The sequence below is a fragment of the Solanum lycopersicum genome, chromosome 8 (assembly GCF_036512215.1).
Source record: "Solanum lycopersicum chromosome 8, SLM_r2.1".
In the NCBI taxonomy this organism is placed as follows: Eukaryota; Viridiplantae; Streptophyta; class Magnoliopsida; order Solanales; family Solanaceae; genus Solanum; species Solanum lycopersicum.
In genome coordinates this window covers 2,375,102-2,395,734 of record NC_090807.1, presented here as the reverse complement: position 1 = coordinate 2,395,734, position 20,633 = coordinate 2,375,102, and the positions used below count along the sequence as shown (strand labels likewise).

At 31.1% G+C, this 20,633-nt stretch overlaps 4 protein-coding genes and 1 long non-coding RNA gene across 6 annotated transcripts; 4 read left to right on the top strand and 1 right to left on the bottom strand.

The window, feature by feature from the left end:
• The first annotated feature begins 4,804 nt into the window (after positions 1-4,804).
• Positions 4,805-6,311, top strand: LOC109120939 (uncharacterized). The gene is made up of 2 exons (XR_002028353.3): positions 4,805-4,848; positions 5,845-6,311. It is a non-coding gene; the product is annotated as an uncharacterized lncRNA (long non-coding RNA).
• A 1,976-nt stretch (positions 6,312-8,287) lies between these two features.
• LOC104648627 (ent-kaurenoic acid oxidase 2-like) lies at positions 8,288-8,911 on the top strand. Its single transcript, XM_010326371.2, has 2 exons — positions 8,288-8,788; positions 8,879-8,911. The coding sequence occupies exons 1-2, from the start codon at positions 8,288-8,290 to the stop codon at positions 8,909-8,911; spliced, it is 534 nt and encodes a 177-aa protein (XP_010324673.2).
• Positions 8,912-9,189: 278 nt separating this feature from the next.
• On the top strand, positions 9,190-10,891 carry LOC104648607 (beta-amyrin 11-oxidase-like). Its single transcript, XM_069287976.1, has 6 exons — positions 9,190-9,520; positions 9,689-9,781; positions 9,859-9,937; positions 10,054-10,160; positions 10,471-10,595; positions 10,694-10,891. The coding sequence occupies exons 1-6, from the start codon at positions 9,311-9,313 to the stop codon at positions 10,794-10,796; spliced, it is 717 nt and encodes a 238-aa protein (XP_069144077.1). The 5' UTR covers positions 9,190-9,310; the 3' UTR covers positions 10,797-10,891.
• Positions 10,892-11,301: 410 nt separating this feature from the next.
• ADH11A4A (glycine cleavage system H protein, mitochondrial) lies at positions 11,302-13,554 on the bottom strand. 2 transcript variants are annotated; one of them, XM_004244497.5, is made up of 4 exons: positions 13,322-13,554; positions 12,937-13,025; positions 12,231-12,424; positions 11,302-11,554 (listed from the first exon to the last, which is right to left on the bottom strand). In XM_004244497.5, exons 1-4 carry the CDS (start codon positions 13,419-13,421, stop codon positions 11,521-11,523), a joined length of 417 nt encoding a protein of 138 aa, XP_004244545.1. In that variant the 5' UTR covers positions 13,422-13,554; the 3' UTR covers positions 11,302-11,520.
• A 980-nt stretch (positions 13,555-14,534) lies between these two features.
• On the top strand, positions 14,535-20,228 carry LOC101256899 (uncharacterized). Its single transcript, XM_010326260.4, has 7 exons — positions 14,535-14,819; positions 16,605-16,737; positions 17,724-17,806; positions 17,956-18,034; positions 18,136-18,245; positions 19,248-19,312; positions 19,694-20,228. Exons 1-7 carry the CDS (start codon positions 14,724-14,726, stop codon positions 19,785-19,787), a joined length of 660 nt encoding a protein of 219 aa, XP_010324562.1. The 5' UTR covers positions 14,535-14,723; the 3' UTR covers positions 19,788-20,228.
• Positions 20,229-20,633: the final 405 nt, after the last annotated feature.

Here is a 20,633-nt window from a genome sequence, read left to right as displayed (position 1 = left end):
TAACACGAAGATATACATTTTTGCATGTGTATATACAATTTTCTTCCGCTTTATACAAACAGAAACAGAAATTATACACTTCTGTGTGTAAAGCGAGAGAGGCGAGAATGGGAGAGTGGCGAGCGAGACTTCTGGGAGAGAGACGCCTGGCAAATTTTTGCCAACGTTTGCTATGGAGCACAATTAAATCAAACCCTAGCTATTCTATTTAATTTAGGTTATTAGCTTGCTATTATATACGATTTTCCCTAAAAAAAAACTGAATCTAATTAATTATGCCTTTATAAATATTATATTTATGCACGCTAACTCAATCGGTTTGATCAGCAAATCTCCCTTTTGGATACGGATTTAGTTTTGTGAATCTGTGTCCATGTATTTATTTATTAATTTTTGAAATATTTATATGGTGTAGATTTATTTACTTATTTTTTTCCGTATATTATTAAAGTTATGATAAAGTAATAAATAAATATTTTTCTATCCTTCATCATAAGTTTTAAATTTGAGCTCTCAATATAAAATTATTTTTGATAGATATCACTTTTATCTCCTTAAAAATAAATCTTTTCAATGCAAGTTTTTATTAATGTCCTCCCAAAGTGAATCCTAAATATTAAAATGAAAAATAAAAAAAAATATCTATATATATATATATATATATATATATATATATATATATATATAAAGTTAGAATTTTATCACCTTAGTGCCTAGTGGCAAAATACCCAATTTGCTTACGAGGTAGCAACATTAGGTCATGTCACTAAAGAGTTTTTTTTTTTTTTTACAAGTTTATTCTTCTCAGTTAAATATGGATTATTGTATTAATTACTTTTCACAATCTCATAATTTTTTTAATTAATTGTGAACTCAAATAATATTTTATATTAATTTAAAATAACGATAAAAATTTATAAATTTCAATATCTAAATTTTTCTTTTCGATAAAGAATTACATGTTAACGATAGCTTAAAGTGGGGTATCTAGAAAATATGTACTAACACAAATCAAAAAGCAAAATAAATCTGACTCAAATACATAAAATATTAAAAGGAATATCTTATATATAATTCAATTATCATAATTTACTTGTAAAGTGAGAATAATCAAATATCTTATAAAAAGACAACAGCATATTCCTTCAACTAATATCGAAGATTATCTTTTGAAAATTATCTTTTTTATTTTTATATAATCAAAATAAAGTTTACATATATATCATCTCTTCATATTATACTTACATAATTATATTGAATATATTATCGTAAAATGATTTGAAATATATTTTAATATTGAAATACAATTTTATTGCGTGTGATTAATATGCAAGTGTTAAAATATTATTGCTAGGATCTCCATTAATTTTGAATTATTTTGATGAGAAACAAAAATTAGGTCAAATTGCATCTCTCTCTATATATAATGGATTATGAGCTGGCTACTAGTTTAACATTATATTATATTTATATATAAATAAAGAGTTAACATGTTCATCACCTTGATAAATATTTTCAAAATTTCAACTTTAGTACATTTTTTTAACAAAAATATTATTAATTGCATTTCTAATTTGGTACATAACTTTACCCTTTTTACAATTTATTAATACAAAAAAAGATTTATTAATGGAAAGATTTTGCCATAATAGCTACTGAGATTTTTCGTTTTTCCTTCTCCCTCTTTTGTTGGATTATAATATATCAATCCAAGCTTATCTTAAAATCTCATGAATGAATTATAATACTTAAAATTATTTAAGAAATCTATCTTAACCCTTAGCATGCTATTATTGATTAGAAGTTAAACAAAAGATCATGAGTTATCAATCTACATTTAATTAATAAAAAGAATTAGAAACTATGTTTCTATCTCTCTATCCACATGATCCTTATATTTGAATAAACAAGTTTTTAAATAGATAAAGATTGTTAGTGAGTAATATTTATATATTTGAAAACACAACAAAATAATAATAACAAACATTACTTATATTGTAATATCATCAAATGAAATAACGTAGGATAGAATGTAAGTTAATTTATATATCTGACAACACAACAAAATAATAATAATACACATTTACTTATATTGTTTATGATAGACTCTTAACTCAAAAAAACAGATTCGAAGTAAGACATATAACAATCAACGACTCCTTATTAGAAAGTGAGACAATTATTATTATAAATTGGATATATTATTTTTTGTTGAGAGATCAATGTTGTTTGTTCTGATATCTTTATGTTTACTTTAGCAAATATGTTACATTATAATGTAAAATAAAATGAAAACTTAATTTTAAAGAAAAATTGATTGTTATAATGAAATGTCATTATATAAGACGATTGTTATAGAAAAATACTGTTACAATTTTCAGAAATGATTTTCTTTTTCCACATTCCATTAAGTGAGACTTTTCTTTATTTGTTACATCATCCTTTTTTAAGTGTTATAATATATAAGAAAATATTGGAGATAAACCACAAAGCCATTAATTATTATAGTACTTAATGGATATACATGTATATTACTCACTTATATAATACAATACAAATATCATTTTCCAATCATATATAACTAAAGATCTAGTAATCCAACTTTTTTTTGTCTCAATACTTTTTTTCTATTTTTATGAAAGTTGTTCCACACAATTGGCCTAACAATTTTTGTAATAGCTATTGTTATTGCTTCTCAAGTCTAATTAAAATTTTCTTGATTCTGTCATGAATTAAAAAAAAAAAAAGTTTGGTTTCAATTTGAGGCAGTGCTTCGTGTGTTTCAAGAGACAACTTCAATTGTGTCTAGCAAAAAATAGTAATATTTGATTTGTTCGCTTTTACTTATTTATTATTATAAAAGTGTCGTCACTTTTAGTATATGAAGAAATTTCTTTTTTATATATTTTACTTTTCGTATTAATTACTTATTTTTCTAAGGCATAAGACTAATCATCAATTAATATGTGTTTGAACAAAATACTCATATTAATTATTATTTTGTAAGAAAAAATGCATAGTTTTCAAGATAAACAAAGTAAAAGTGCAAGGGAGGAATAATGATAACAATAAAGAGAAAATGACAAAAATATTCCCTCATGTGTTGATCAAAAGTTTAAAAATAGTTCCTTGAATAAACTCTCAAGTAGTTTTGGTCTTTTAAATTTTGTAAAAGTAAATATGTTTGATCTCCATCAAATATTTATTGAATTTTATCTATTAGATTCGACGAAAATAATAATAAAAAGTTTAGAATTAGAAGGAACTCACATTTGGAGGTACAGGATTTTGGCCTGTTACTTTTAATTAAACATCTTTTTCACAATTTTTTATAAATTTATAAAATAAAAACTGCTCAAGAATATATTTAATAAAATGATTATTATTCTTGTCGAATCTAATAAATAAAATTTAATTGCCAATAGATAAAGTGAAATAACATGAGGAAAGGTTGAGGGGGGGGGGGGGGGGGTTACACGACACTTATATATCACAAGAGATATTTATGTAACAAATTTTATTTGTATAATTGCAATATCATAATTTGTTCTTAGGGCTTAGATCAAGAAATATGTGACTTAAGTTACATATTGGTGCCTCATGTGACTCACTTGATATTTAACTATTCAAATTGAGAAGAATAGAAAAACGAATTTATGATTTTTCAAGTTTTTAAAGAATTTGATTAATCTCAAAAGTTAACCCCAAATGAATTACTTAAAAATCTAGACTTTAACAATGGCTTGCAGACATGGAAAATCAACTAATTAATAAGGAATTTATAACCAAAGAAATGATGTTTTTCTTTATTTATTTATTTTTGAAAATATTGATATTTATATACGATCCTTAATTTTTATCGTAAACGATATAATTTGATCAAGTATTGAGTTTTTTTGGTCCTCAATCTCAAGAAAAGCCCATATTATTATTTTGTTGATAAAAGCCCACATGTGGGCAGAAAAGGCCAAATTATAGCTTTGTTGAAATCCAATGGGCTTAAGAAAAGCCCACGTGTGGAAATACAAGGAAGATTAGCAGAGTGGGTAATTTTTAATAAATAATTAGGAAAAATTATATCAATACACATTTTCTCTAATTTCTAATTTTTTTACCATTTAAAAAAATTATAAAAATATCCTCTCGGATACATTCATAGCCTCTCAGTTACATTATTCGTAGTTATATATTCACGGGTTTCTTAAATAACAATGTATCACGACTGTCTGCTGATGTATCTGAAATTCTTTAATTTTAAGGGGAGGGTTTTGTAGTTTGGAAAAGAGTGGATAAAATGTAATTAGTCCTTAACACTATGAAATTTATGTATATTTTTTTTTACAAATTATTTATAACCAATAGCCATCTATGTCAATATATAGCAATACTGTGATAAATTTGCTATGTATTAAAAGTGAATTATGCATGCAGTAATATAGATGTTCATTTTTAAAAAATAAGAGATAATTCATCACTTTATTATTAAGCAAGTTCTTTTTTTTAATATTTAGATGATTTTGATATATAATTAAATAAAAATTTCATTTATTATTTCTCAAGAGATGTTTTAGTTCAAACAAAAATAAATAAATATGAACGGAGGGAGATTTTTTTGGATGTATATATATTCTACTCCTTCCGTTTTTATTTACATATCATCAGTTTAGATTCCATGTCTCGTAAGAAAGTATATAAGTTTACCAAAAATAGGGTTTTATTTGATTGGCTATCCATAAATCTAGTTTAGAGGAAATTGAATTAAAATAGAAAAGCATCTCTTATTTAATACATAATACAAAATTCATATTAATATACTCATAAAAAAAAAAAGCGCTTTTACTTTTAAAGGTACCCACCCTCTTTTTCTCTCTTCTCTTTCAATATTTTTTGTGTTTTTGCATTGAATTTTTTTTTTAATATAAAAGATTTGTTTATTTGGTTTTGTAAATTGTAATTTATTATAATTTGTAAATTTATTAGGTGGCTTGGAGTAGTTGGTAAATTTGTCTTTAGGTGATTATGAATTTATGCAAGATGTAAATATAGTCTTTTGCAGAAATGCAAAATAATATTAAATACAGATTTTTTTTAAAAAAATTATAGACTAGAAAAGAGAAAGATCTTTTTCATCTTTTACTTTTTTCCGAGTTATTGATTAAGAAAAACACTTAAACTATTATTTTTCTTAAATTTTATATATTAATTATTCATGATTTACTTTATCTATCTAAACTATTAATTCCTTTGTATTATATAATAATAATAATCACAATAAACACATAAGAAGTGATCAATAGTTTAGATTGTTAAATAGAATAATAAATAGTAGCGTTTTGAAACTTTGTGATAATTTAAATATTTTTTGACTATTAATATTATTTATTTTTTACTTCCAGGATTTAATTTTCTTTTCTTTCCTTGGAAATTATGAGTAATGTTATGATTGTTCAAATATCAAAGTAATTGAAAACTCCCCCCTAAATTAATATTTTTTAGGAAGCATGTATAAGAAAATCACGATATTCTTTGGGGTGATTCAGTAGTTTGAGCTTAAGACTTTCATGTTGGAGGTCTCAAGTTCGATTATGGATCAAGCTCGTCGCACCAGTTAAGTATTAGCTGTTGCAATAGTACTTTTGATTTATATTGCTCGGACTTTTAAATGTCCGATCCTCCAAAAGTAATGTACTTTCGTAGAATCCGATACAGACAGACACGATAATATTTTTAAAAATTCCAAACAACGTAGCTTGTGATTGTTATCATTTATCATGCCTCTTTAAACTTGAAAAAAAAAACCTATTTTTTTAAGCTAATAGTTTTGTGTTGTAATATTGCATTTAGAAAACTCAAACTCAAGAGGAAGAATCTGCATTTTATGGCTAATATAGATGAAGCTCCTTTCGATGTAACACGCGAATCGCTCATTGCTATATCGAATTTGCTACCTGATATAATAATCGTGGAGAATACTTGCATCTTAAATGGTTCTATAACGACTTTAGGGGACAGAACAGAGGATTTCAGGACGCAATTGATGTCGATTTCGAGTACTTCAGTCGTGAAATTAGTCATTTGATATTTGTGTTATGAGAGGGTACCGATGTTACATTCTAAGAGAGGATGTGGCCCTTTCCTGAATCTTGCGGGAATGTGAGATATTTTGTATAGCGAAATCTTTGTCATGTGTACTTTCTTCAATTTTCGAGACACGGACCTCGAATTTTAAGGTCGTGAAGTTACATAAAAAAGAATCTATCTTCTATTCACATGAGATATGAATAAAATTTGTGTTTATTTTGTCCTCGTCAGACTCTACTTATTAGATCACAAAATATTGTTCTTATTCCTATAAGCAAAATCAAGAATTTTAATTTCACCTGCTTTAAATTTTTAAATAACGAGTTCAAATATCAATATTTAGATTTTAAATTTAATATTTGTTTATATATATATATAAACATCAATGACACTATACTTAAAAAAAAACCTTTAATGTTATTAATCATAATTGTAAAGTATTTATGTGTGACTTTTTTTCTATTTCTTTGTCTTTCGTTAAAATATTTCGTTAAAATATCTGAGTGAGTTAGTATGTCACTAATTAGGTCGAGCTTCGAATTTTATGACAGATCTTTGATTCATGATGTACTCAATTTTGATTTGATCAATAATTAATCGGAATGCTTGTTTAAGAAAATACTCTTTATAATTTTTTTTTCTCTATATATATTTATTAATTAATTTTTTTTTATGAAACGGCAAATGATACCAAATGAAAAATTCAATGCCTGTTCCCTTATCAACATTAAATTACGTAATTAGCTGCCGTCCTTTTATTTTATTATAATAATAAAAAGAATCTTCGTTAGTTATCATTTTTTGAGATTTTTTTTGGGATAATGCCCAAGTACCCTCCCAACTTATGCCCGAAATCTCAAAGACAAACTTATACTATACTAAGGTCTTATTACCTCCTGAACTTATTTTATTAATAATTTTTTACCCCTTTTTAGCCTACGTAGCACTATCTTGTAGGCCCAATGATGGTTGACTTTTTTTTCAAACTAGTGTCACGTAGGCTAAAAAGGGGTAGAATACAATCCGATACAAGTACGAGGGTTCACCAGACTATTCTGCATAGTATAAATATTAGTAATTACTTTTACGATTTGAATCTGTGATATATTTATCTTTATTTGCTTTGTATGTGACGATTCTTGATAAAACCAATTGAATCAAAATATTTTTCTTTGGTATGCAAATTATAAAACCTTTCTTGGTTTTTGCCTAAATAGTGAAAAATGGTGTGTGATTTTGGATTAATCTTTTTCACATCGTTTGCAATTGGGATTTTTGCTATTTATTTTTCGTTAAAGAGAGCAAATGACTTGTTTTATACAAGCAAATTTAATTCAAAAGTGTATAACATACCTCCAGGTGATATGAGCTTGCCATTCATTGGGAATATGTTCACTTTTTTTACAACATTCAAATATGGTGATCCTGAATCATTTATCTCTTACTTTACTTCTAGGTATTTTCACTACCTTAAATCATCTTTCCTTTTACTAAAAAAGGGTAAAAAAATTTACCCCTTTTTACCCTTTATCTTGAGTTATTGGTCTACCAGAAATAATTTTTCTATTACATAAAGATAGGGTTAAGGTATGTATACATCTGACCTTTCGCCCCACTTGCAAGAATTAGGATCATATCGGTATATGTTGTTGTTGTCGTTGTACCCTTTTGTTATATATACTTTTTGAGTCATTTGTACCCTTGTTTATGAACCCTACAAGGGCTTATGGGCTAGAAAAGGTAAATAAGACTGATTCCAGTTGAGATTGTTGAGCCGAGTAAAATATTGAAAAGTTTTATTTGCGATCCAAGTCCATTTGACAACTAGTTAAAAAGTGAAGAAATTGTTTGTTTCTTTCATTTTCTTTTTTTTAGAGTCTAAATTTTTCATCTCCGGTCTTATCTCTATCCTTAGACCTTAATCACTTGTCCTTGCAATTCAAGATTTTTAGATGTTATTATAATTTGGCTATCAATATAATTATTCTAATGTTTAGGTGTTTGCTTTGAGAATTCGAGTTTGTTTCATTGTTAGAAATTACTCTATCTTGCGTGTTTTTCTATCTGAACTATATATCACCATCTATCATCTATGCATTCACAAAAAAAAATGATAATCGACCATTAAATCTTTGATCATCTTTAACGAAACTCTTGATTCTAATTTTCTATAGTGCTAACCTTCTTGATATTTGGTTTTAAAAATATGAAACATTTAAGGTATGGACAAGGTGGAATGTACAAGGCATTTATGTTTGGAACACCAAGCATCATTGTTACAAAACCACAAGTATGCAAGAAAATCTTGATGGATGATGAAAACTTTGAATTGGGATGGCCTCAATCAGTGTTAAATCTAATTGGAAGAAAAGCTCTCCATGGAATTACAAGCCAAGAACACAAGCGTCTTCGTCGAATAACAACATCTCCTATAAAAGGCAAACATGCATTGTCATTGTACCTTAGTCTAATTGAAGAAGTTGTGAAGAGTTCATTTGAAAAATGGAATGCAATTGAAGATGAACCAATTGAGTTTCTTAGTGAAATGAAGAAATCCACATTTGAAGTTATAATAAGAATCATGATTGGTAGTGAGATTGATCCTCAATGGTTAGATATGGTTGAAAAGGTTTATACTATTTATTTGAAAGGTTTTTTGGCTTTGCCTATCAATCTCCCTGGATTTGCTTATCATAGTGCATTCAAGGTTAGTTCTAGCTATGTCCCTTTTTTTTTTATCCACTCGTTTAGAGACGAATTCAAGATTTAAATTTGTCTGGTTAGATCTCTGTTATAGATCTGTCGTGATCTCTTAAAACAACTATCTTAAGTTATTTGACATTTTAAAAGTTCATGAAGTCCTAGACAAAATGATTTTATTTTTCATTTTATCCTTGGTAGTTATTGTTTATAATGAAGAGAGATTATATCTCAAGACATAAATGAGGGGTAAAATAGTCAAAAACCTCTTAATGTTTTCTTAAAGGACGTGTAAAAGAGAAACATGAATGATAATTTGAGACGGAGGTAGTAGTATTGAACTCATTGTGCTTTTAAAATTATCCATTCAAATTTAGTGTTTGGTGAAACTTAAATGATTTTTCACATATAAATTTATGTTTCGCGTCGAAAATTCTGGAGTGTAATAAGCTTTAATTTATGATGGTTAACTTAGGCTAGGGAAAACCTGGTGAAGATATTTCAATCAGTAATAGATGAAAGGAAGGTGATGAATATGAAGGATGAATCAAGATCAAAGGGCAATATGATAGATTTGATTATGGCCATTGAAGACGACGAAGGAAGGAGATTAAACGACGAGGAGATCATCGACTTGTTAATCGTTTATGTGTTTGCAGGTCATGAAACTACTGCTCATACTGCAGCATGGTCAATTATGTACTTAGAACAACATCCTGAGTTCTTACAAAAAGCAAAGGTAACATAACAAGTCATTTGTAATCCTAACACGTGTTTTTGTTACTCGAGTTCAAACCTCTCTATAACAACGTCGTTTTGTCCAGATATCCTTTGATGCTATAGTGAAATGTTGTCGTTATAATGAAATATTGTTATAGAGTACGTTTGAGTAATTCTCTGTTTTCAGGAGGAACAAGAGGAAATTGTTCAGAGAAGGCATCCTGATTCGGATAAAAAGCTTAGCTACGATGAGATGATACAGATGAAGTATCTAAGCAAGGTACATATGGTATACGAGAATGTAGACCTTTTGAAAGTTCGATAAGTTTAACATATGGAATTGTGTTCAAATGCAAGGTAATCGATGAAACTCTACGTTGCTCTAATGTCACCTTAGCCATTTATAGAAACGCGAAAAGGACAATCAACATGAATGGTAAGCCTTCGCCTTTTTTTCTCGTCTTCACCTTCATTTAGCCTAAGTTTTTTTTTTTTTTTTTGACAAAATCTAATGTCTAATGTACTAAATGGAATTTTTTTTGTGCTATATAGGGTATACAATACCAAAAGGATGGAAGGTATTGACTTGGATAAGGCAAGTTAATTTGGATCCTAACAATCATGTGAACCCTAAAGAATTTAATCCTTCAAGATGGGATGTGAGTATTCTAAACAATAGCTCCTTGAACTAATTTTCTTTACAAAACAACGATAATACGCCTTAGTCCCAAGCAAGTTGGAGTCGACTTGCATTGATAACACCCTAAGAAGGATGATGACCAGGATTAGCAGAGACAGATTCAAGATTTAAACTTGATTGGTTCAACTTTTAAGTTTCTTAACATTAATGTTTTGTGTCGAAAATACTAGGTTCAAGTTGAACCCCGTGGCTAATAAGCTACATCCGCCACGGAAGATTAAGTGATCATGGTTAAAGGCTAAGGAAGTAACACATTTGATTCTTAGCAGGATGATGAGGTGAAGACATATAGCGCGTTTCTTCCCTTTGGAGCAGGACCTCGATTGTGCCCCGGAGCAGAGTTGGCTAGGCTTGAAGTTTCAGTGTTTCTTCATTACTTTCTTCTCAACTATAGGTACTAACATTAACACACAATTGAGTTCTGCTACTTCACATAGTGTTATTTTTGTTGTTTTTAGTCCATAACTTGCCTTTGAACTTGTTCTGGTGCAGGCTCGAGCGTCTTAATCCGAAAACAAGTGTGACATATCTACCAATTCCTAGTCCTACTGATAATTGTCTTGCAAGACTCAAAAGGATCTCATCATCATGTTGAGACTTGTCATGTTTTCGTTGTATTTTCGAGCAGATTTTAAACCTCTTCACTCATTCCTGTTATTCAAGTTAAGAATTTCATATTACGCGGTCAAATCTTTTGGTGTATAGTCACACTTTCAGGCCAGAGTTATGTTTCTCATATTCTTCAAAAATGTCGACAGGTGCATGTCAGATCCTCCAAAAGTATTGTACTTTTGAAATACCCGACATGGCCGCAGCAATACTTTTGGAAACTCTGAGCAATATTAAAGTTAGTATTATCCTTTAACATTGACTATATGTTTCACAGACTCTTCAAAAATGTCGACTAGTGCATGTCAGATCCTTCAAAAGTAGTGTATTTTTAGAGGATCTGGCACGGGTGCAGCAACATTTTTGGAAACTACGAACAGAACAGTCAAAATTCTATCTGTAGATCAACTTTAACGTGGCGAAAAGTACTAGAAAGAATTGGAAGATTAAAATATCATGAAATCGAAATACTCGAATCACAATTCTACTACTGAGGCAATGAAAAAAAAAGATCTTATTATTTATTTTTGTGAAATTTTAACAACTGACAAGAAAGTTTCATTACAATATCTCAGCAAATGTTAGTCTAAAAAGTGAATTCAAAATCACCTTCAAGTTTCAATGAATTTCCTCTTCATCGCATAATTTCGTGTACTCTTTTGCCCCCATCAGAGATTCGAGCTCTGATGGATTGCTCGGCTTCACTTTGATCATCCATCCGTCTTCATAAGGGCTCGAGTTGATCTTCATTGCATAAGGTGAAAAAAAGAAACATTGAAAAATCATCAGGAATATGTCATTTCTAAGTTTTCAGCCTATAGATGTTGCTCGGACTTTCCAAAAAATGCTGTCTCATCCTTGTCGTATCCTCCAAATATACACTACTTTTGGAGGATCCGACACACATCTAGTAACATTTTTGAAGAGTCCGAGCAGCACAGATTTCACCTAGATGAAAAATGAAGGAAAGACACAAGAAGTACTTGAAATATATATCAGATAGTAAAATATTGACCTTGATTACAGAAGGTGAAAAATCACAAGGAAACTGACTTTTCAAAGTTTTCAACCTATGTTGCTCACACTTCCGAAAAACGTTGCCTCACCCTTGTCGGATCCTCCAGACTGCATTACTTTTGGAGGATCCAACACGTATAGGAGGCGTTTTTGAAGAGTCTGAGCAACGTAGATTTCAACTAGATGAAAAAAACGAAGGACAGACACAAAAAGTATACTTGGAATATCAATTAGTAACATTGAAGGTGAAAAATCATAATCAGGAAACTGACATTTCAAGTTTTAAACCTATGTTGCTCGGACTTTCCAAATATACACTACTTTTAGAGGATCTAACGTGCACTCAAGTTAACATTTTGAAGAGTTCGAACAACATAGAAAATGAAGTTGTTGGAATATATACATATGAGTTAGTAGACATTTTACCAAACCAGGTGTTTCACTGAGCTTTGTGTTGACCTCAACGATCTCGCCTGAGATCGGAGAGTTAATGTCACTGGTGGCTTTCACACTTTCAACAGCTCCAAAGCTACTTCCATGTGAAACAGAAGTACCACTATCTGGCAAATCAACAAACACCACTTCTCCCAAATGATCCTGAAAACATCCATCAAATTTCATATGCACCGACGGATATTGTAAAGAATTTTTACTCTATCAATGTACTATAACATGTTATAGCAGATAATCTGTCTTATTTTCTACATTACTTATCCCGCACTTTTTAAGCCCCGTTACCTAATAGTTATGTTTTAATCTGTGAAAATGTCACCAATTGATTAACATACAACCAACATTCAATAAAGAACTATATGTAAGTCTACCGCACAGAAGGGTAGAGGGGCGCCCATTATTCACCGAGTTTCAAATTGTAGGTTACTTGACCTGAGATAAGAGCTAGAAGGTCACTTAAAGCTTCGGTCAAACTCATTAACTTTAGTTCAAACCCTATATTTGTATAAAGATTAAATTCAGAATCAAATTATCACACATCTGATAAAGTTCAAATCTTGACCCTGCCTCTGATTATCTCATTCAAACCCTCGCGGATTTCACGATTATTAAAAAAAAAAAAACTATACGAAAAGTATTACGAGTCAAAGAAAAACCTGAGCATGGTCAGTTATTCCAATTGTTGCCACTGACCCCTCATGCTTTACCCATTCATGTGAAGATGCATACTTCAGCCCTTCAAGAACTACAAATTGCAATACATCCAATATAAAAAAATAATCAACGGATGTATAATATGTGTATAACAGTGTATAATATATGTATATCGGTTAGTAAACGTCACCACAATGCAAAATTCTAGTTCAACAGAGCCAAAAATAACACCATGTAACAAACTAGAAATAATCTATATTTAGAACATAGTAAGTAAAAATGAATAGTACTTCAAAATTCATAAACTAAAAATTCTTACTCCATCTCTGCAACGAGTTATTTGTGTAAACATTCCTATAAACATAGCAATAAGTTGAAAAAATTTACCAGTAGAAAAACATCTAGAGAGTGAAAAATTGGTTCTTGAAACAGTAGAAGAGACTCTAAGTGCATTGGCTGTTGAAGAAGCCCACATTCTCAGAGCCATTTTTTTTTTATCAATGTGTCAACAAAGGGAAAGATTTTGATATTACTATATAGTATATACTTTATATATTATCTAACATTGAATGGTGGAAAATGAAAGCCTCATCCCTAAAGTTTGAGAGTCCAAATGATATACATAACATGTTAGCAATCATACATATAAAACCAACGAGGATTGTGGTGGAGCAGTAAATACATTTTTTATTCTTCACCAGAGATATCGAGTTCGAGTTTTGAATATGAAATCGTTTTTATTAAAAGACGTTTTTATTATAACGTGAAATTTTTAATCAAAATCTATCGTATAAACTGAATGGTGGATGAGGAAAAAAAAAATATGTAGATAGAGAAGTGACCTAATGAATGTAAAGGGTAGCCTTAAATCTTGTGTATTTTGAAATGAGTGGCAAGCCACAAGTGGAGTTATCCTCCTTGTTAGGCTAATACAAGGGCAAAATGGGACCATGTATGGATTGGGATAGATAATGGAAGTATATATACTTCATCGCTGATTCGATTAATTTAAATTTATATTGCGTGAAAAAAATTAAACATAAAACACATTCAATTTTTAGAAGTTTGAATTTAAAATATCTAATTCTAAACTTAAGGAGTAAAAAATTTTCATATATCCCATCACATCCTTTGGTGATCGACCTTTCCTTATGTAACTTGGTAATTTAAATGTTTGAAAAACTCAAGTTTTTTTGATAAAATGGTGTTAGGTTCGTTTTAAACACAATTTAAATATTTCATTGAGTACCTTCTATCTTCTATTGAGAACAATTTTGGATATTAAAAGAGCAAGTGAGATTAAATTATCATTTGTTAATTTATCTCTTACGAAAATAAAATTCTATAACAAATTTAAAAGTTTAATTCTGAGACATAAACACTCAAACTTATCGAATGATTATCGATATACCTTTATGGACGAGTTAGTGTTTTTAGTCATAAGGCTTAAATGTATGTTTATGTATTATATGTCTATAAACAATTAGTAATAAAGTGTAATTTATATTTATATTTATTTTAGATATAGTTTTGAAATTAAAAAAAAAATGAAAATTTGTAAAATTAATCCTTAATCCACGTAGATAAATACATTTTCCCCAATTTTCCTTTTTCAGCTTCGAATTGATTAATCGAAAAGTGAAATCCGTTTACAAAAGTCGTTCGGTGAACAGTTCGGAGTTTTTGACCGGAGATCAAGTTACCGGCGCCGGTGATAGTATCAATAGCATAACGCCGTCGGGTAAAAACCTCTGAATTTTGCAATTGAATTAAGTTGAATTACAGCGGCATGGATGAAATTGAAGAGAAGAAGATGGTAGAAATCTTTCTGAAAATCATCGGTCCTTCTCCTCCTTGTCGCCTTAATGTTCCTTCTTCCATCAAGGTACTTCCTTTTCTCTATCTCCTTCGATCGTAATAGCTCGAAATTCATGCAAATGGGAGAAACTAGGTTTTGGTTTGATATCGCCTTAATGTCCCTTCTTCCATCAACGCATACTTAGCTAAGGTTACAATGCAAGTTTGATATATAACGGATGAGTGTAGAAGATTTCTACTAGTTGGAATTGAAGTATGTAATATTGGAATGAACTAGACTTGAATTGAGTGTAATGGATATAGAGGATTCACACATTAGGCCCTAAGTTGATGTGAAATTGAGGTGCAGTTGGCAATTGATTGCTTGATGTTTCTATTTCGAGGAACATTGAGGAAAAAATGTTGTTTTTTTATAAAATAAAAATCCATTTTGCAATCAGTAAACATTGTTGGAAAGATGGCGTCATAGTGCAAATTATGAAGTTTGGGATGGAGTGTAATGCTGAAATTTTTTCTGTCGTTTTGCTTAAGTAAATACTTTGATAGTTGGAACTTGGAAGGATAACTTTTGTTAGACGGTGACCTGAATTTCATGGCAAAACTAATGAACATAAGGGGGAGATGATTCGATGAAAGTTCATATTAGCTCTGGCATCTATGGTTCATATTATAGTAATATACCTAATTAGTTTGGATTGAACTAATTAAAGAGGCAAAGATCAATGGAAATGGACAGGCAGGACAAGTAAGAAAGTAATGTGTTCTGAAGCAGGAAAAGATTATTAGGTTAATGAGAATGCCTCAGAGAGAACTTGGTGTAGTACATGGATATGTGTGATCAGAGTGATAATTTCTTTTTGATGAAGGTGATCAGAGTCTGATACTGAGATAAGTTTGAAATTAACTGAGAATTTATGTGGGGTGTTAGACAGATAGACTGGATTGCAACAAGTCACTTGATTGTCACCTCGCGGTCAAGCAAAAAATTAGAGTAAATCTAGGCCGAGTTGTAAGTTTGGCCTGCTTTTAAGTCAAGAGATCCCTATAGTATTTTGATAGGATAGTTCTAATTTGGCATGTGACAAGTAGCAAATGATTGGAACTGTCTATGGAGATCCTACATAGAGAATAATTTTGAGTCATACACCCAAGGATGTGGCATATGATCAACGAAGTCATGCAAGCTTTAGAGTCCAGGGTTCAGATCGCATCAGAGATAAAAAGAATAGATGATCTCTTCCCATCGACCTACCTAAGTTTTGGTGGGCAGAGTAATCTGATACTTGTGTTAGTAGAGGTAGTAGACTAGCAAGTACATGGTGGAATAGTTGAGGTGTGCTTGTGCTGGTTTCCCCCCGGATAGTTATTTCACAAGTGTCCCTGTCTTCCATTTGTGTCTTTCCCCCTGTGTTATGCTACCCCGGTGCATGCCTGCCTTCTTTTCCAGGCCTCTTGTATACACGGTTACTTCAAAAAATCCAAGTTTGTGAGCCCTGTGATGGCCCAGAGATTACTACAACAACAACTACGCCTCAATCCCAAATAAGTTGGGTCGGGTATACGAATCCACATTTCGTCATTTAAGCCCAGAGACTACTGTTACAAAAAAGGAATTTTGAATCCAGAAATGAGAAGTTGTTAATACCTAAAGTGGCTCTTCGTTCAATTTTCTGCAAGAAATCATAGATATATCTCCTTAGTATCTTGTTTTTTTCTTAATCACAAGAAAAAGTTTGTAGAAGTGCATAAAAAGATGTTTAAACTTGTCTTGTCAGCTGTAACTTTAGATGCCTTACAAGTAAAATTTCTGGAGTTGTTCTGAATATGTTTTGACGTTTTCTGTGGCATCTAGGTACATGAATTGAGAAATATGATTGCTGGGAATCGACATATGCCTATTGAAAATTTAAGACTTGTTCTGCAAGGACGTGTATTGCATGATAGTGAAAATGGAGATGACGAAGTAGTCCAACTCAACAACGGAGGTGCAATTTTTTAAACTTATTGATTTCCAAAGTTGATATAATAAATTCTCAAAATATATTGTAACAACTATACATGGGAGGATTTTAAGTATGTGGATATAGAGGTATTGTGATGTTTGATCTGTTTTTCTTTAAGCGGTTGGAATGAATGCACACATGTATAAGTTTGGAGATTATTCTAACAGACTGTCTGTTTTGTTGCATATTGATTCTGCTTGCATGGTGGAAATAGAAAATACTCTGCTTGCATTATTTGTGTGGGGATTTTGGGGTGCCTCATGCTACTTATCTGTTTGAATCTCCTATTCACTGTTTGAATGCTGTAGTTTTTAGTTGGTCGTCGTACTATTTCCTTAGCTTTCTTCTTGGTTGCTCATGTTTGGTGCACAATGCAACAGATTTTATGTATGTGAAATATAGAGGTATCAGTTTGTTTGATCTCTTTTTCGTCTGGCAGTTGGAATGAGTAGGAAATGCACGCATGTATAAATTTGACGATTATTGACGAACTATCTGTTTTGTTGCATATTGATTCTGCATACATTACTTTGCTTCATAACTGAGTCATTTGCTTGATTGTTTATTCCTGGATACTGTTCCACTTTCACATTTCCATAGCATACATAATGCTATGGAAATTGCCAGCCTAAAAGGAAACAAATTGGTCATATCTACTTCTGAAGAAGTTGTAGAAAATAGATCAGTTCAAAGGGTCTGTTTGTTTCTGAGTCTGCCTTTAGTGGTATTGTTCACAAAATCTCGATCAAACAACAGAGAACTGTTTCTGTGGTTACAACTTACAAGTGTTCCCCACAAGTCATTTTTGGCTATTCTGCGCTCATTTCTTTTCTTCACTGCTAAGTTGTTTCTTGATTGTTTATTCCTAGATGCTTTTCCACTTTCAAATTTTCATTGTTATTCTATTAGATCACAGTTAATGGAACTTCTTTCTCTATTATAACAAGGTTGACATACATTTTTTGTAGATTCACTAATAGTAGCTGTCAAACCAAAGCCACCTCCTAGGCATTTTCGTGATGAATTTGAGGATGACGATGATGATGAACTGGTGAGTGGAAAATATATTTTGCAAAATGTATAGGAAATTCAGTTGTTGTCTGTTTTGGAAATTGAATCCAGCTCCCATGTGCACACTTTTTTTTTCTTTTTCATTTTGCAATGATTTACAAGTTCTGTTATTCCCATTTCTATAAATAGAGGTTTCAGTTATCCCCAGCAACTAGTAAGTGGAAGAGGAAGCTTTTTTATCTGCTACGTGATAAACTGAAATTTCCAGGTGAAGCTCTGACTAGGTGGTTCCATTTCTTTTATCGTTAATATAAAACTATCCACTTATTCTTATTCACCTGTTCCATTCTCTTTTCACTTGTTTGTTAGATATGCTCTTGATGGTAATTTTCTCCATCAGTCCAAAGGTTTGGGTTATTATCATGACTTGGTTCATTCTGGCCTCTATTGCGCGAAGATATGAGGTTGCACCTTTATTTGTAAGTTCAGCCATTTGGTCAATCATTTGCAGTGACATATATGGCAGATTTATTTGTGTTATGATTCAGTAATTTTTTGGAACAGTATCCCACAATGTTGACTGAATGTATATATGCTTAGGAGCATAAGGAATAAGGATTTTAACAAAACATATATTGGGGAGGTTCCTACTTTGTTTTCAGTATTAGTATTTTTGTACTAACATATAATGGGGAAGATCCTACTTTATATTCTATCTCAAATATATATGTGGGTTAGTAGCTGCCAATTGCCATAGTGTCACAGACTGACAAGAGCTATAGTGGTTGATCCGTCACTTCCAACCAAGAGATGTGAGTTTTGGTCACCAAGTGGGAAGTGGAAAATGCTACCGGTGGCGTCTTGGAGGAGGGGGGTCTGGGATGGGGTTTACCAAATTAAAAAAAAAAGAAGAGAAAAAGTGCTTCTTATGAGTCACTTTCTGTGTTTCTGTAAGCTTTCAATAGACTGAACTGTCGTTCTGTGGATTCTGTCATATAATACGGGCTTCTTTATGCTTTGATTAAAGCGGGGAAAACAAATGACATTTTTCTGAAACTGATACTTCTATTCCTCGATAAGCACTCAAGTTTGCATGAAAGATAATGTCACATTAACTGTGCTATTTATTGCTGCTTATATCACCTTGAAGCTAGCTTTGGAATTACCAAGAATCTATGTACGGAGTTAGAAATGATTAAACATATTTGATACATAAAAGGATTAACGTGTACTTTCCTGTGTATATGTCTACTCTTATACACATACATGTATGAATTATTGAGCAACTTACTACCTGCAGCATGTACACGTGTGCTGGGAAATCTTAGAATTAACTACCTAAGAGCTATGGCCTCTTATTATGAACTACTAAAACAGTCTACAGATTGCTACTTTTTCTCAGTTTGAGAAAACAGAATTCCTGTATGGTCTTGGAGAAAGAACATTGGAGTACTATTAATCCTTTTCTTAACTTAATGCAGTTACTGGCGACTGGGTTTGGCCTCATCTTTTATAATCTTGGACACCGGAAGCAGGGAGAACTTAGGTACGTGATTTTGTAGATATATGAACCTTTAGATACATGAGTCTTTGTTCCTTTTGTTAACTGTTAAACCTCCAAGTTGATATGCTTTTCAGTTGTGAGTGTAATTATTTTGTGATGAGAAGATAGATTTCTTCGAAATCACTTGGACACTCATTTACTGCGTTATAAATTTGTTTGCCTCAATTGATAGTCTATACTGTCCTCTACCCCCCCCCCCCCCCTCTCCAAACATACTTTAAGTGTGTCTTCATCTGCGTATTGACATGCTTACGCAGTCTGGTGTTCTTGTTTTGGATTTCCAACTTCAACTACTGAAGCACATAAAATAGTATATGATTTTTGCTAAATATGGTGACCCTCAAACTTTGTCGTCCTTTGCAGTGCATATTCTGTATTCAATGAAGATTTTCGAGAGCTTCCAGGAACCCTCAATGCAGAACATATTGACAGAGATATTCGGGCAGGTCGATTTTGAGCCTAGACGTTCAACATTCAAATGAAAACAAATATCGCGTCCTTTTCTACTGCCCTTGCTCGAATCAAATTCATTTTGTACCATGTTTGAATACGTAATTTGCTGTAGAATTACAAGTAACATCTTCGTCATGGAATGGTAATGCTCAGCTCTTGTCTCCCGCCGCGGCTCAACCCTAAAGGCATTAAAGCAGTGGTGGCTTTAGAGGCCTCAAAAAAACAAAAGCATTGAGCAGACAAAAGATGAAGGAGATGCATACATGATGAAGGCCTTTGTAAGAAGCACTGTATTAACACTTGGAAGAAACAAAATACCCAAGTAGAGTATAAAAAAGAATTATGCATTTATTGTTACGAATTAAAATTTTCTTATAGCTTGTTGCTAATCTCTTACCCACAGATCCACAATCTCTAATTAATTATCATGCACATATTTTTGAAATTTTATTATTATTGTTAAAAGTAGTAGACTATTAACTTTACAATTACTTTTTATTTCTTAATTTATCTAATTCACTTCAATTTGAATCAATCATGTTTTAATCGTTTTAAGTAGGTGTTTGGCTATGTGATCGTAAGTTGGAATCAACGTTTGGACATGCGATTTCACGCTGATTCCATCTCATGATTCTATATCGTGAGATGCGATTCCATATTCTCCAAAAGATATGGAATTACTTGGTGATTTCATATCGTGATTTGAGAAATTTTAATAAAAAATTGACCCACAAGTTTATATTTTGTTAAAATAACCCCACATTTATATCTACTAACCATATATTTTATATGTGAATAAAATTTATAATCACATCATTTCTTTTTAAAATTTATTATTCTCACCGACATA

Bases quoted from the DNA above. Each gene is read 5' to 3' on its own strand.
- ADH11A4A (XM_004244497.5), bottom strand. From the start codon at position 13,421: ATGGCTCTGAGAATGTGGGCTTCTTCAACAGCCAATGCACTTAGAGTC. The intron at 13,026-13,321 runs GTAAATTTTTTC...TGCAATTTGTAG, and splicing joins CTCTAGATGTTTTTCTACTG to TTCTTGAAGGGCTGAAGTAT. The intron at 11,555-12,230 runs GTATATATTCCA...TATGCAATGAAG, and splicing joins AAATGTCTACTAACTCATAT to ATCAACTCGAGCCCTTATGA.
- LOC101256899 (XM_010326260.4), top strand. From the start codon at position 14,724: ATGGATGAAATTGAAGAGAAGAAGATGGTAGAAATCTTTCTGAAAATC. The intron at 16,738-17,723 runs GTGCAATTTTTT...CATTTTTTGTAG, and splicing joins AGTCCAACTCAACAACGGAG to ATTCACTAATAGTAGCTGTC. The intron at 18,035-18,135 runs GTGAAGCTCTGA...CTTGTTTGTTAG, and splicing joins TGATAAACTGAAATTTCCAG to ATATGCTCTTGATGGTAATT.
- LOC104648607 (XM_069287976.1), top strand. From the start codon at position 9,311: ATGAATATGAAGGATGAATCAAGATCAAAGGGCAATATGATAGATTTG. The intron at 9,938-10,053 runs GTAAGCCTTCGC...TGTGCTATATAG, and splicing joins AAGGACAATCAACATGAATG to GGTATACAATACCAAAAGGA. The intron at 10,161-10,470 runs GTGAGTATTCTA...GATTCTTAGCAG, and splicing joins TTAATCCTTCAAGATGGGAT to GATGATGAGGTGAAGACATA.
- LOC104648627 (XM_010326371.2), top strand. From the start codon at position 8,288: ATGAAACATTTAAGGTATGGACAAGGTGGAATGTACAAGGCATTTATG. The intron at 8,789-8,878 runs GTTAGTTCTAGC...TCTCTGTTATAG, and splicing joins CTTATCATAGTGCATTCAAG to ATCTGTCGTGATCTCTTAAA.